At 44.7% G+C, this 16,570-nt stretch overlaps 1 protein-coding gene across 1 annotated transcript in view; it reads left to right on the top strand.

Moving 5' to 3' along the window:
• Positions 1-2,170: 2,170 nt before the first annotated feature.
• Positions 2,171-16,570, top strand: part of LOC141113258 (lysosomal protective protein-like) — a 36,044-nt gene continuing 21,644 nt past the window's right edge. The window contains exons 1-7 of the mRNA XM_073606273.1: positions 2,171-2,306; positions 4,377-4,541; positions 4,620-4,731; positions 11,724-11,774; positions 11,869-11,955; positions 14,491-14,646; positions 16,345-16,436. Of these exons, the coding sequence (XP_073462374.1) occupies positions 4,378-4,541; positions 4,620-4,731; positions 11,724-11,774; positions 11,869-11,955; positions 14,491-14,646; positions 16,345-16,436 (662 nt within the window). The 5' untranslated portion in view covers positions 2,171-2,306; position 4,377. The remainder of the gene's footprint in view (positions 2,307-4,376; positions 4,542-4,619; positions 4,732-11,723; positions 11,775-11,868; positions 11,956-14,490; positions 14,647-16,344; positions 16,437-16,570) is intronic.

Raw genomic sequence — 16,570 nt, 5'->3', positions numbered from 1 at the left:
ACGGAGGGGGACAGCAGCGGAATGGAGGGGGACAGCAGCAGAACGGAGGGTGGCAGACAGCGGCAGAACGCATGCTCACTGTAACAAAGTGTGTGTGAGTGTAACACAGTACACTAACCTCCTGTCCGGGTCCTGGAAGTTTGTCAATGTCTGGCACTGCAGGCGGCAAACCTGCGGACCTTGTGGAGCTGGAAGCTGGCTGGAGGAGGACTCGGAAGAGGCTCCAGCTGCTCAGAAGAGAAGTTGAACTGTTACTTCTCTGATCTCTGTGTGCTGCTGGCAAATGGCAATGTGCTGCTGCAGAGCAGCGGAGAGCGGCTGCGGTTAGCGGGAGTAGTCGGCGGCGGCCCCGGCCAGGACTGGCACTGAGTCTGACTGGGGACAGGCTGGAGGATGATCCTTACCAGCAGTAAATGACTGTGGCTCAGGCTCTATCTGGTCACTGGCGTGGTGTCACTCTGTGGCTGTGCTGGCTGCTCTCTCTTTCTCAGAGGCGTGCGTGCTGCTCTCAGCCGTAGGGTGCGGGTGCACTGCCCACACTGACTGCCCACACGTCAGCCCTCAGCCGACGTCACTGGTTGCTAGACGCGGGGCGGCCCTAGCCTAGCAACCAGCCTATGATGACTCATGTGTGAGACTGTGTAGTAGTGTGTAATGTTTATAAGGGTGGCGGCGGAGTTTGGCGGTGTCTTTTTTTTCATTCCGGGACACTGTATTGTCCCGGAATGAAGGTGCCCGGGACACGGGACAAAAATATGAAATCAGGGACAATCCCGGGCAATCCGGGACACGTGGGCACCCTAGTCCTGACATGATCTGGCGGTGGACTGTCCCTCTACTTTTTTCTTTATATTAAATAGGGCACCAGGTTTATGCCATGATGTCCTAGTCTGCACAGCATATTAGCACATTATGACAGACTTACCTGTCAAACGCAGCCCTCCAGTGCTGCGCTGTACCTGATCCAGCTGATTCCGCCCCGTCGATCTTCTCCTGGTCTTCCTTCCAGGTCCTGCCGGGCTTTGGTGACGTTACTCCTGCAAGTGCACATGGGAGTCACATCATCACGGCGCAGGGTGGTGCCACAAACGTACACTAATCTGCACATTTAGGGCTCAGTGTCATGGCTGCTGTTAAAAATCACGGAGCCCCATAAAGTGTACCTGAAAGCCCCCTCCCCCAGCCTGAAGTGACTGAGCTCATAGATTTTATCAGTCCCTTTCTTTGCAGCCTCAGTTGCAAAGATGAATAAATTGGAAGTGCTCTGAAGCTTCTTGCTCATGCACAAACCGAATCCTAGTAAACAGTTTGCTATGCTTCAGTACTGAAGAGATATTCAATCACTCACTGTGTTCATTCAGGAAAGGAAGAGGCCAATAAATGATATATTTACCGACCCCTTCCCCCACTCTCCATCTTGAAACCTGAAACGTCCCCTTGTGTTCCCGCAGCAACTTCCGGCAGGAGAGGATCGAAGCCAGCAGCACTGCGGGGGGAAAGGGGCACACAGGGGGGGCCCAGACAGCAGATGAAAGGGGTGCATGTGCTAGAACCACCCCCCTGTAGTGCAGCCGGAGGGAGAAGCTGGCAGCATTGCACATGAAGGCAGAGGAGGATTGGTGTCTGCAATAAGACGGTACAGCCGGCCCTCCTACTCAGCAGGTGACTGGACCCCCTGTTTGAACTGATGGGGCCCGGGCCCAGTACGGGAGGGCTTGCTGTACTGCCCTATCAGCGCCCCTGCTCAGTGTACTTGACAGCTGACAGGCAGGAGGAAGTGCTAATGACAGGAGAGGCCAGGCCGATGTCATAAAAGCCCTGCTTGGCTTTTATTTTTTTTTTTTAATGTGAGTTTAATTCTGCTTTATTTTCCAGGTCACACACAGTGGGAGGATGGAGATGAAGGGGTTAATGTACTGAAGTGCAGGATAGAGGGGGGATGGGTAGCCTAGGCTGGTACTGAAGTGGTTTATAAAGTTTGCGCTTTCTAAATAAAGAAAAACGCTGAGTAATGAGTGTACACAGTGCTGTGCGCCATGACACTTCCGTCCCAAGAGGACATTGGTTGCTATAGGTGACAGCTCTGTATACAAACATCATTCTCTACCAGAACTCTATCTGCACACATCAGCCAACTCAGCACATCAGACCCCGCCCACCTCACCCACTAGGAGGAGCACGTGATCTCCAGCCACCAGACCGGTCACATGACTGGAGTCATATGAGAGGGAGGAAGTTGCTGGGGAGAAATATAGAGAAGGAAGTGAAGGCGGCTGGCTGTGATCTGCAGAGAGGAGAGAGGGAAGGTGAGCTCTTATCGATCGGTGTGAGGAGGATCCGCCTCTATAGATGTGTGATCTGATCTGATCTGACATTGTCATAGAACTCTGATAGGGCTGAGGGGAGTAATAGGAAGGAAGGGGGCTTGTGTGTATATACACAGTGCTAATTCTATTGCAGGCTGTAAAGTGTTGTTAACCCCAATGGATAACAATTACCATGGCATTGCTAACATTTGGCCATTTACTATGCAATCTTACAAAAAATATTAAGATGTCCCTAAACAAACAGTCCAATTATTGTCCAAACAGGCAGATCCTTTCACAAGATCGTAAATTTAAAGGGGTTGTAAAAGCTTGTGTTTTTTCACCTTAATGCATCCTATGCATTAAGGTGAAAAAACACCTGTCAGTGACCCCCCCCCCCCCCCCCCCTTTTTACTTAACTGACCCCTTGAACTTGACCCAACTTGCGCTATCTCTCTGCCCGAGGTTCTCGGCTGTTGATTGATAGCAGCGCAGCCATTGGCTCCCGCTGCTGTCAGTCAAATCCAGTGATGCTAGTGCCAGTGCCGAGTCTGGCTTTCGTGTCTATGGACACAAAGGCTGGACTCGGGAGCGTGCTCGCAAGGTTAACCCCCCCCCCCGGGAGAGCGTTTCTCCCAGGGGGTTATCTGATGTGGGGAGGAGCCACCGAGGGACCCCAGACGAGCAGGTTTGGGGCCACTCTGTCCAAAATGAGCTGCACAGTGGAGGTAAGTATGATTGTGTGGGGTTTTTTTTTTTTTTTTTTTTTTTTTTATATAACATAACGAACCTTAAGTGTCACTTTAGCAGAGATTGTAAAATCACATTGTAAAGTGTATTGTCTTCCTCTTACATTATGTCTTGGTTACTATTGAATGTTGTATTTAGTTACTTCCAGACATCTACACAATTGTTTATGTATTTTTCTGAAATTTCCTTTTGCATCGGTGGCTCCTATTGCTTAAGGGGTCTCTATGGAGCCCACCACAGCATTCATGATTACTCCCCCCACCCCCCCCCACCCCCCCACGATTACACTGCTAAGTCACTCCACTCCATATATGGACACTGGGTATAGTGGGTGTCAAATGTGGCCCCTGACCTCCAAAGAGTCAAGTTTGGTGCTCAGCATAGGTAATGTGCCCCTGATATCATCAAAAGGCCACACTAAGGCCACTTTCTCACTGAGGCACTTTACAGGTGTTTTAGCGCTAAAATAGCGCCTGTAAAGCACCTCTACTGTCACTCCAGTGTGAAAGCCTGGGTGCTTGAGGGACATTAAAGTCCTGCAAGCAGCATCTTTGGGGCGGTTAAGGAGCAGTGTATACACTGACATCATCAAAGGGCCACACTTAGTGTTCAGTATATGTAATGCGGCCCCTGACATCAAAGGGCAACACCTATAGTATGGAATGTTACAAAATACTGTTTGTGGACATTCTGCTGGAGATGGTCAGATACTGTGGCTATGCTGTAAGTGTGGTTGGAGACTGAAGACATGCTGGGGGTGGGAGAAACTGGGAGCATGTTACAAGTGACACATGGAGATTATCTCTGTTGGAGTCTCTTTACAGTTCAGTGCTCCCACTACTGAAGTCTGAAGGCCACAGTTGGCCCTCAGGCTGCAGGTTAGGCCCCAGGGACAGTAAGGCTGGAGGCTACCACCTCCAACTTAAAATCGGTGAACTCGCTGTGCATGCGCAGTATAATGTGAGTATTCATGGGACATAAGGTTCCACTGTCGGTGCCTCCTAGACTAGGGTTGCCACCTCATTCCTTTAAACCCCAAAAAATATGAATGAAACAGGTTCTGAGGTTAAATTAATGCAGATAAGGCACCAAGTGAGTTTAATTACTACCTTAATCAGCCACAGAACTGGATTAATTAATGTGTTCAGTTTTAAAGGGATGAGGTGGCAACCCTATCCTAGAAAGTTTGTGTGCGCACTACTAATAGAATTCCAGGAGGTGAACCCTCTAGCATCCATAGAGGATAGTTCACTGGAAGAATTTGTTGCCTTCACTGTGCCTGCCTCTCTGGTTCTAGCCTTTTCCTGCCTTCTCTTTTAGGATGCGTCCTCTTCTGCTGTGCGCTGTGCTCCTGGGAGCTCTTTTAGTAGATTCTGCACCCTCTGATGATGAGATTAAGTACTTGCCAGGGCTGAGAAAGCAACCATCTTTCCGTCAGTTCTCAGGCTACCTGGATGTTCCTGGGGGAAAACATCTCCACTACTGGTATGTAGCAGCCTCAGTGATGTCCTCTATCCATATGTTTTTGTATTTGCTGACTGCTTATAACTCTCATTAATACAGGTTTGTAGAATCTCAGAAGAACCCAAGTTCCAGTCCTCTGGTCCTGTGGCTAAATGGAGGTCCCGGTTGTAGCTCTCTGGATGGCTTGTTGACAGAACATGGCCCTTTTCTGGTATGTAACTGCAGTAGAATTTGGATAATTGTTCAAAGAGAATGTGGCCATCTGCCAAGTCCTTTCATAACCAGCAAGAGAAGTGGAGAATGGGAGGGGTGACTCCCTTCTAATGCATAATTCCCCTGCAATCAGCCCAGCTTCCCAGTGTCTGTTACCATTTCGAATAAAAATTGGTGTCTCCATTGTCTTCTAAAACCATATGCCCCAAGGCACCTCTGATGTGTGGACCTGCCATATCTTCAGAGTACAGATGGTGTTGGATGTATAGCAATTACACGACATTACCCCCCCCCCCCCCCCCCCCCATATGGTACAGCAAATGAGAGATCCTGACTCAGGAGGTACCACTACTGGAACCTTGGCACACAAGATTATGCTGTAGGAGAGGTTGAATTTACCTAACTTGTAACGTCACTCTGTCAATGAACATTGACTATTTTTATGTTTATGCTGCTAGCATTTATAAATGAATAGGAAAGTATATCCTATATTTGCTTGTTTTACTTTTTTTTTTTTTTTTTTTTTTTTTTTTTTTTTTTTTTTTTTTTTTTACATTTCTTCAGTTACTTCCTGCTGGTTTCCATGCCTAGGCAAATTATGTCATACATCCCAGGAGTCTTGAGGAGGGGCTTTTTCAGCTAAGCACACCCTCTAATGCTTGCATGCCTGAGCTAGGGGCATGTAGATTCCAGGAAGTAAATGCTACATGAATCATCTGCCCTTCCTCAATATGACCATGGCCAGAAATGCTAGGGTGGTGTTTTTCAAAAGTGATTTCTCAACATAATAAAACAGACCTGAAGAAAGAACGTTCGGCTGCCATAGTGGCTGCAATTCAAAAACTTAGAAATCTGGAAACTTAACACAAATGTTTTCCAACGGTGGAAACTCTCTTAAAGGGGTTTCCTCGGTTGCAGCTCAGGGAACTGTATGAGACCTCTGCGTAAACATTTGCAGGTAAGCTCGCCTTACATCAGTATAAATTCCAAGACCAATGCGGCAGATCCTTGTCCTGCTCCTTGCACCCAAAGCTATCCTCTACATTTTATATCTTACGTTCAGGCTATGCACGGGGAACCAGTCTCCTCACCTCAGGTAGCGCAGGCATTCAAGGATTTCTACCAGTCCTTATACAACATACCTGCTGCTCAGTCTCCTGGCTTCCCCTCCACCTTAGATGAAGATAAGAAATCTTATGTTACAGAGACCACACTCCCTACTTTGGATGAGGACACTATCAGCGACCTTGAAACGCCAATTTCTGAAGATGAAGTAGCAAAAGCCATTGCTGCCACCCCAATTGACAAGAGCCCTGGCCCTAATGGCTTTACTCCCCCTTTTTTTTTTTTTTTTTTTTTTTTTTTTTTTTAAGAGCGGACGTGAAGCAAGGGATAATACGGTAAAAACCTTTCTCACCGATTTACGCTCTCACTCATAACTTCACCTTTTGCCTCTTAACAGTTGATGCTGAGAAGGCATTTGATCGAGTTGATTGGCAATTCCTCCGTTTGTCCCGGCAGCAGATATGACTAGGCCCCAACATGACGTCCAGGATACAGGTCACTCTACTCCTCTCCATCTGCTAGGAAGGATACGCATAAACGGTTCCTTATGTCCAGTGTTCTCTGTTCATAATGGGACGTTACAGGGGTTGCCCCTTGTCCCCCATTCTCTATGTCCTTACTATGGAACACTTGACTATCGCCTTGCAAAACAACCCTACTATCGCAGGTATAATGGTACGCCCTATTCACACTAAACTCTTTTTGCAAATGACCTGCTTCTGTTTGTGACACAACCACACTTGTACCTGCCCTTAATACTACAGGAGTTCAAAAAATTTGGGGTAGTAATTAACGTTAAAGTGAACTACGGTAAGTAAGAAATCCTCAATATTTCGTTGCCAAAGGCAGTACTGCAACAACTTTTGACTACATTTCCTGTCAAGACCAGCTCCTCTTCTATTCGGTATCTAGGAATCCACATACCGATGGATGCATTCCAGCTGTTTTCTGGCAACTTCACTCCCCTGCTCCTTAGGACCCAGGCAAATTTTATCATGTTATGCATCCAGGAGGCTTTCATGGCTAGGTAGGGTGAATACCTTGGTTTCTATACCCATTTCAAACAATCCCTATCTACATACCTAGTAATTCAGAAAGCGCCGTCCAGATGTTTTCCAAATTCATCTGGAAGGCGGCCCATCCAAGAATACGCTATGAAACTCTATCCCTTTAGAAAGTTCAGGGAGGGGCTGGGGCCCCGGATGCCTTTTTTATATACCATAAGACAGCGGTCTTCCCCCGTATCCTGGACTGGTTTCATTGTTCCTCAGCCAAAGTTTGCGTTCAATTGAAAAGTCACTTGAACCCAATAGACCTCTGTGCCCTCCCTTGGACCCCTTCCACTCATTGTAGGGGCCCGTTGCCACCTTGCGACGATTCAGATTTGGGACTGACTAATTCCGCGCCCCCCCCCCCCCCCCCTTTTGCGGAACCCCTGCCTTCCCACCGGCTATGCATGGGGGTGCGGTTTGGACCCTGGCGAAAGGAAGAACGTAGACTCACCCAGGTTCTTCGGTGCGGACCCGTCTTTAACGACAGATACCCCACCTGGATCATCCTCCCGCCATTAAATACAGTGGGTTCAGAGAAAGCAAGTAATATCTTAACGTTCCCATCTCTATCGGGATTGGAGGATATGCTTCTGCAGGATGACAACTCTCCCAACATTACTCTTAGGGATGCACCGAAATTTCGGCTGCCGAAACATATTGGCCGAAAATGGCCTTTTTGGCAATTTGCCGAAATAGAATTCATGCCGATAACGGTGCCGAAAATGACCTGCTGGGTGGGGCCCCACCCATCACAGGGGTATCGTTCTGGAGCGCCTGTCCTTACTCTCTCCTTCTCCCCTCCCCTCCCTCCTCGCCCATGCTGCAGGTGGCCTGTGGAGTCTCTGTGTAATGTCCCTTTCTCACCGAGCGGTGGCTGCATATGAATCCTCAGCCGATGTGTAAATTGGCTGTGCAGGAGCTCGGTCACGCTGTTTACTCTGAAAGTGAAAGTAAGGGAGAGATGTCTAGCAGTGTGTGCTGTGTTCTCTGCTTCCCCCTACAGTGCAGTACCCGGCATGGAGAGTGAAGGTACAGAGCTGCAGCTGCCAATTTTTAAAAAGGCTGTATGTATGTATTTTTGTGTGTATGTTTATATGCACTGGTGAGGCACAGGCAGGCTGCATGACGGGCACTGGTAGGCACCCGGGCACTGGTAGGCTGCTGGGCATCAGTGAGGCACAGGCAGGCTGCAAATGATGGCCACTGGTAGGCTGCTGAGCACTTGCAGGCTGCATATGATGGGCACTGGTGAGGCTGCATTGATCTCCTGTACCATGTCCCCAGTCTCTGACCATGTCCCCAGTCTCTGACCATCTCCTGTACCATGTCCCCAGTCTCTGACCATCTCCTGTAACATGTCCCCAGTCTCTGACCATCTCCTGTCTAAAAATATTTTTTAAAAAGTCACTTTCGGTATCAGTGCTGTTCCGGTTTTCGGGATCAAGGAAGATTTATTTTCGGTATCAGTTTCGGCACCAAAAAACCCATTCGGTGCATCCCTACTCTCTTTATTGCTCAATGCTTCTCCTGACCTGCCCACAATACATGCAGACATGTGAATCAGGACTGAGTCACTCTAGATCTCCTATGGATTAGCAAAAGTGCTTCATCCTGACACAAACTGTCTTTAGCCACTAAGACTCAAAAAAAAAAAAAAAAAAAGGGGGGTGACCAGATGGTGTAGGTGCTTTAACTATATACCATTTCAACCAGTCATTACCAGACACCCGGCGATGCCTGGTATCCAGGGGCACCATGCTTCACGCCTGGTGGGATTGCCCTCCTGTAAAGAAATTCTGGCAAACGATCTTTGACTTGTACTGTAAGCTGATGGCGACATCTATTCAACACTCGGCTGAGGTAGCCCCTTTGTCTATGTTCCCTGGACCTCTCAAATCTGCTAAAGATGTTTTGCGACACTTTCTGGCCGCAGCCAGGGTAGTGATTCCCTGACATTGAAGATCTGCAACCATGCCTTCCCTTGGGGATTGGGCTACTGAAGTGGACCGCATCAGGGACCTGGAGCATCTGTTTCAGGAAAGTGACAAAGATGAACAATTCTCCCTCACCTGGACTTCATGGTCCATGTTCCACTATTCTTCAGAGTTCACCTTGTGGGCTGCAGGGGCCCCAGAGGCCACTACCTCATAGCCTGGATGGAGTGTATCTTGTCCCTAACCATCCTGTGTCCTTTCCTTTTTTGTATAAGCATCTTTAGATGCTCTTAGAGCAACTGTTTATGTAACCATTCCCACCTCATTTTGATCAAATGCGATCCCAACAGCATAACTTTTCCTAAGAAAATAGTTTATCAGTGAATATCGCGATGTCTTAATGATTTATGTTTTTCACGATCTTTATATATATATATATAATTTTATATTAATATTATTCTTTCCCTATTTATCTATGTTTTCTATTGTTACTGTCTTTACCATCTACATTCTGGAGATTATCCCACTTACTGAAACGTATATTCTCCATGTGTTATTGTATATACGATACTCTTCCCTTACTTTGATTATGTTATTGAGTATTGCTTATCCTCTCAATAAAAAAAATAAGATTGAACTAAAACATAGAGACCTGGATGATTTAATACATTTTGGTTTGTGGTGCTCAGATGAAGTGTAGTTCCACTTTAAAATGTTACGAAACCCAGGACCCTGCATTCACTAGATCTGGTCTCCCACAGTACACAGATCATGGAAATATAAACTGCTAAATAACTTTTCCCATCTGCAGTATGTAGCGGTCTTGTGACTTCTACAAGCTTTAACCCGGCAATGATAGGACAGCTCGTGCCGTATGAAAACTCCTATCAGGATGCAGGACCCCTGACGCTCCTGTCTGGACAGTGCTGATTGGCCCTGTGCTGATTACATGCACTTTCCAAAGGAGTGGGGGGGGGGATAAAATAAAACCCTCAGTCTCCGGTAAGAATATTTGTGATCAGAACAATAGTCTCATCACCAAACCTGATGATGAGACTCGCAGTTAAAGTGCAAGGCAATGCCTACTGGAACTGACGCTTCTGCACAGGAAAACATGGCATTTAATGTGCACGAAGTATGAACCAGCTCTAAAGGATAGGTTTCCTTATACTCAAGAGTTTGCTATCCCAGCCCCACCCCCTAAGCTACATTGACCAATCAATTTTTTTCATTGCTGGAACATCTGCTGCCCACTTAACTTGGTTCCAGAGCCTGTCCTTCCTCGTCCACAGCCCCCCTATTTAGTGCTGGCCACCCATGGGCTTGAAGCGGAACTCATAGCAACTTGATAAAAAAAAAAAAAAATTATGTTCTTTAGCAAGGAACATACATTCCACATTAATAGTTATGATACTAAAATGAGTGTGTGCTGTAAATTGCCCCCCGGCATTGCTCCTGTTTCATTTTTCTGAAGCCCCTGAACAGCAGTAAATCCATAAAGCAGAACTAAACCCATCGATTTTTAACGGTTTCAAAAAAGTTACATTCTTGGAATGCCGGGATTGCTAACTGTCACATTGGCTTGTGTCCTCAACCAAACTGTCAAACCATCAAATGTTTGGTATCCTGATCACATGTGCGTCATCATGGCAGTTGCAGATTAAACAGAAGAAACTTCCTTGGCTGTAAAGGATGGGAGGGTTTAATTCCGCTTAAGGCTGGGTTCACACAAGTGCGAATTGGCTGTGAGTTTCCCCACATCGAATTCGCGTGACTGGAGAGTGTGCCCGGCTCTCAATGGAGCCGGTTCACACATCTCCAGGGTGGCTGTGGAGCGGCTTGCACAGGAGTCCTGTGCGTCTTTGGCTCCGTTTCAGGTCAGTATTCATGCAAAAATTAGGGTCTGAAACAGAACAGGGATGCACCGGACCCCCTGCTGTGAGCCATATCAAGTGTGAACCCAGCCTGTCAGCAGATCGGCCTCTACAAACACTGCAGTGCCTAAAAATGGAGAGAAACTGAGCATGAGCAGAGTGATCCAGTGTATGGATTTTGATTTTGAACAGTATAAGCACTTATTAATGTGTTTACACAGCTATACCTGCAAAAAGGGCCAGCATCAAGTGATCTAGCAGGACTTAATTTTCTGACTAAAGTAGCAGCAAGGAAACTGGGTGGGGGGTTGAATAGCTAAAGTTGTAAGGAAGATACAGCTACCCTTTTTTAAATGCTCATTTCAAATTGGGGAAAATATCTCTTCCATACACACTGATGTATTTATTGGAAGGTGCACAGTGAGAGGAAACTATATTGATGGAGAACATTGGACACAAGCATATGAGCAAACGCTGTTTTAGGTTCAGAGAATGTCCGTCTTTTCTCTGGGGGAAAAAAAACCCAAAAAAAACAAACCTACTTTTTATAATGTTTCATGGCCCAACTATCAAGTGCATGTCTATAAATGGCAATGTTTGCTCCTGTGTCTCGCCTATGCAGTTTTTCAGAATGGGGAAGTGAAAAAAAAAAAAAAAAAAAAAAAAAAAAAAAGTCGCCATGAAGCAATGCCTTTCTTTTGATCTGATCTTGTACAAGCTATAATTGTTTGTTCACAGCTACAGATGACGACAGCACAGCTCCTCTTCTGATTGGCTGGTCCCAGTTTGGCTCTGTGCATGTTGTTGTAGCAGCAGCTTGCATAAGAGTAGCCATGTGTGAGCCGTGCTCTGTCTGCATTATATGTAGTGCAGGGCTATGTGCAGACACTATATGTCTCTCCTGTCTCTCCTGTCTCTCTCATAATGGCTTCTGTCCTTCCTTTTTTTTTTTTTTTTTTTTTTTTTGGTAAAAATGTTAGGTTATATTTTGCCACTTCACTGACTTCTTATATGGAGCTATTACTAGGCAATCCATTGTTCTTACTTGGCTTTTCTTTGTTGCAGATCCAGCCAGATGGAATCTCACTGGAATACAATGACTATTCCTGGAACAAGGTACTGACCTTTTTATAACATAACCGGCATCACAATAATTGTTGCTGTTATCAGTTCTTGGATGTACGTTGGTTTTGTACTTTTTGTTTTTCAGATTGCGAATGTTCTGTACCTTGAGGCTCCAGCTGGCGTGGGCTTCTCCTACTCCGATGACAAAAATTATAAGACGAATGACACAGAAGTAAGCATTCCATTATCACAAACTGCAAATCTTTCCTCTGTACTCTAGGTGGTGCTGAATGAAATGATTTTACTGTTCCGATGATTAAAGCAGGGACAGGTGGTGAGGTCAGTGGCTGGTGAGGCACTGGCTAGTATCAGAGCCAGATACACACAGGTTACATACGCCGTGAACGTTGGAGCGAGAGGAATAATTCTAGCACTAGACCTCCTCTATAACTCTAAACATGCAGCCTGTAAAATTTTAAAGCGTCTCCTATGGAGATTAAGTACCAAAGTTTGGTGCCATTCCAAGAGTGTGCGCAATTTTAAAGCGTGACCTGTTAGGGTATCTATTGGCGTAACCTCATCTTTCAAAGTATACAAAAAAAAAATTGTGTGTGTGTCTTCACTCATGAAACGTGTGTGGGTTTTTTTTTTTTTTTTTTTTTTTTTTTTTTCCCCCCCCAAAAAAACTGCTGCGCAAATACAGTGTAAGACAAAAAGTTGCAAAGACCACCATTATATTCCCTGGGGTGTCTGCTAAAGTGTGTTTTCTAGTAAAAAACAATGATGTAGGAGAGAAGTGTCAGAATTGGCCTGGGTGACAAGTGATTAATTACCATAAGTAATATACAAATTAAAAAAAATAATAATAATAATAAAAAATATCTATCGGCGTATGTAGATAATTTATTTTATGTTCGCCCCTCCCATCTGCTGGAACTGATGACATGACCTCCAAGAGAAGTTGTGTCGTATCTATTGTAGTCCTTACAGAGTTGCACACAGTTCATGAAGGGTGATGTTGTGAATTAGTTTATGGCACTACCATGCTGCCATAGGATAATAATGATCTTCACCAGCACACGTTGTTATAGTGATAATTTTGTCCTTTATTCAAGTAGAGTAACGGACATCACAGGCAAGATTCTCACTTTAACAAGGTGTGCTGGTGAGGAGCCCTATTATCCTATGCTCCCATCCAAGATGGTGACAGCCAGCGGCAGTCTCGGGCCTTTTGAATGTCTATCCAAAAAAGGCTTTTACTTGTTAACATGTTAAATGCACATATAATCTTATAGGAAGAGTGTTGCTAAAATAGTCTGCTAGCACTTGATTAAAAATTTAAGGCCCCTCCAGACAGACAAGGTGCTATGAAGTCAGCGTGCTGGTTGCTGGACTTGGCTTTCCCTGGTCTGTACTGCCTTGTTCCACTTAACTTGTTTTTGCTATGTTGTGTCTAATTGTACATCTTGTGACTGTTATTATGCTGGGTGGAGTAACTTTGATTCGGTAAATCTGATGCATTGCAGCATATGGAAATGGAAAGGAATTTTGTTTATGCATTGTGTGGTTGTCTCACTAGGATTTGTCTTTGTGTTTTAACCTTACCATGTATTGTCAGGAAGGGAATATTATTTATTTATTTTTTTTTCCAGATTAGTACATCAGGGAGTGCAGCTAAACCCGTAGAATATAAACTGGACTGCTGCAATCTTTAACCTCTTGCCTCCCACATAATGCATAGTTACATAGTTGCATAGTAGGTGAGGTTGAAAAAAGACACAAGTCCATCAAATCCAATATATGTGTGTGATTATATGTCATATGTGTTGTGGCAAAAAGAGGGTGGGATCTAACGCCTAAATGCCGCACATATGCGTCCATGGGTGGCAGAGGATTCTGTACTGGAAGCGCATTGGCCTTCACAGTGGTCCCATGATCAGGAGCTGGTCTCCCCAGCTCCTGATCATTACTAGGGGCCTAGGAGCTATCTTTGACAATCAGTGGTTGCATGATCAGGCAGACTTTCCTGCCCCCTGGGTGAAATAGTCCAATGAAAGGAGTGCTGGATGGGAAGAGGTTAACAGGAGGACCCTCATGGAAGCCAGTTATGCCTCATTTCCACTGAGCAGTTCGGTACGGTACGGTACGCTATTTTTGGGTGTTTCCATTATGAAAGTGGCCCATACAACTGAACCGTACCGCTCCATTCAGGGTCCTGCTTCAGATGCGGGGCCATAGAAAATGGAACGGTTTGGTTAGGGCAGAGCTACGATACATTCCACTGATTGGTGGACGTGTGACGCCATGCTAGCCATTTTTCCTAACCCCACGTATGGCCCCTGTCGGTCCGACTTGCAGTGGAAACGCTCACCTGAATAGGCCGGACCATTCTAGGCCTTCCAAACTGAAACGAGGCATTAGTGTTTCCTCAGGGCAGAAAGCATTGTCGTTTTAATGGAAACCTTTTCTGAGAGGCTATAGATAAAGGAAACCCATACTGTTAGGCTATGGAGGTTACTATTGCCTATTTTTCTCAATGTTGAGTCATCTGAGTCTCATGCTAATCCAGTTGCCAATTTTCTAATTGGCATGCTGGTTCTGGGTCAGTGACTTGGCTAATAACAGCCAACTAGTGTTGTGTGTTTTTGTTTTCTCTTATTTTACCTTTTTCATCACTATTATTATTATTAATAATAATAATAATAATAATAATAATAATAATAATAATAATAATAATAATAATATTTATTTATTTTTTTCCCTACAGGTTGCACATAACAACTATTTGGCTTTGAAGCAATTTTATACCCTTTTCCCAGAATACAGCAAAAACGATCTTTACATCACAGGTGAAAGTTATGGTGGTGTATACGTTCCATCACTGGCTCTTGAAGTGTCACAAGATTCCACTATAAACCTCAAGGTAAGATAAATACATTCAGATACATCTACATTGATCAATACTCATATTTGCATGTGTAGAAATTTAGGCCAGCCATACATGGATCGAAACTCAGCCAGTTCAGCGGGGGCCAGCTGAATTTCGATTCCTGTATGAACAGGCTGGTTGTACACAGCCTGTCGGGTTTTAACTGAATGATCAGTGCCACTGGCTATAGCCAGAAACTCCGATCATTGTGTTATGTGGGTGGAGAAGGCCTTCCTTCTTCTTTGTTTCTTCTTTCTTCTTTTATAGGCTGCCTAAGTGTAAAAATTGCCACCTTCATCAGAAAGCTGAATTCTCAGATCTCAAATGCAGATGCCTCTGTTGAATTGCACTGATCTGCGCATAAGTGAAAATGTGTGAACAATAAAAAAGAATTGAAAAAGCTGCAGATTCCTGTATGTAACACAAACTAAAATCGTCTTAGAAAAAATGGAATTGCGCTAATAAGAAACTAGTGTGCATACAAGTGACAATCAGTCCTCCTTTGAATCCCAAATAAAGTGTGTAAACATATGAATTATAAATCACCAATATATGTAAAAAAATAAACCATCAATGGTGCAATCTTGATGTGCAACAGTGAAAGGAATGCATATGTAAGTCCATGTAAAAACAACAAGATGAATCACCCGAGTGATTGTTAAAATTCAATTGAAGTCCTGCTGGATAAGGACAAGGTGCTTGGATCCACCACCACATATAGAGTAACTGGCCGCTTACCTGAAACCCATGACCCCCCCGCTTCAGAGGGTCTGAGTAAGCTGTTAGATCTGATTGCTCTGGACCACCACCGAAAAACCGAACATTGGCACTGGGATGGAACGCCAGGGGCCTTGATAAGGATGGGTTGGATCGGCGGGACGTCGGTCTCTCAGCAGAGTGATTAAACCATAAACGGAAAAAGCTCCAATAGTGTAAAATCTTAAGGCTTTATTGAATCAAAAAAATGTATACACTCACATATAAAGTTCAAGGTTGAGCGCCTAGAAAGAGGTCTGGAGCACCGGCCAGATGCTCACAGACAACCCCTCCTGCTGGTATCACAACATCGGTGGGAGGTGACGCGAACTGTAATTTCCCTGCAACAGAAAGATTTTTACCCCCACTCTGGCAGCCCAAGACTTCCACCTTTTCTCAGACTCTTCACCATCTGACACTTCTGGGAGTGTCGGATGCCTTTTACTGGACTACACCATCCTATAGTTGTGTTGGAGGAAGAAACTACAGTGTGTGGAAAAGGACACAGGCATTCGACATGGCAAGTGTCAATTGTTGAAGTGTGTTAAGGGGGCTGCTGTGCTGTAATGGAGGGCAAGTAGGTAGAAGACACTGGCTTCCATTTAGATGATCACAATCTATCTTCTATTGAATGGAATCCTTCCCTTTTTTTTTTTTTTGTCACAGGTACGAGCATGTAGCAAGTGGAAGTAGTGAAGCCAAAGCATCAACATAATAGTCGGGCGACTAGCATTTTCAGAGGGAAAGTTTAAAAAAAAAAAAAAAAATGGCAGTGTTTGCTTTCTCATGGTAATGCCACCTTACAACCTGTAAATTGATAAAATATCAACATGGCTTGTTTCTTTCTGGCCAAAATATTCACTTGAACTCATGAACACACAATCTACACCCAAGTGTAACCTAAAATTATTATATATTTTTTTTTTTTTCTTTAAGGGAATCGCTGTTGGCAATGGATTAAGTAGTTATGAAATTAATGACAATTCGTTGATTTACTTTGCCTATTACCATGGAATATTGGGTAGCAAGTAAGTTAATTCACTTAATTTTTTTTTTTTTCTTTCTATTTTAAGATACATTAATAATTTTTGTTTGTTCAGCATGAAATGGAGCTTAGTTATGTAGCATGAGGCTGTATATTCTGCAATATTTACATTTTTGG

The sequence above is a fragment of the Aquarana catesbeiana genome, linkage group LG12 (assembly GCF_042186555.1).
Source record: "Aquarana catesbeiana isolate 2022-GZ linkage group LG12, ASM4218655v1, whole genome shotgun sequence".
Classification (NCBI taxonomy): Eukaryota; Metazoa; Chordata; class Amphibia; order Anura; family Ranidae; genus Aquarana; species Aquarana catesbeiana.
Note: the sequence above shows the minus strand (reverse complement) of the source record. Positions and strands in the feature narration are given on the sequence as shown.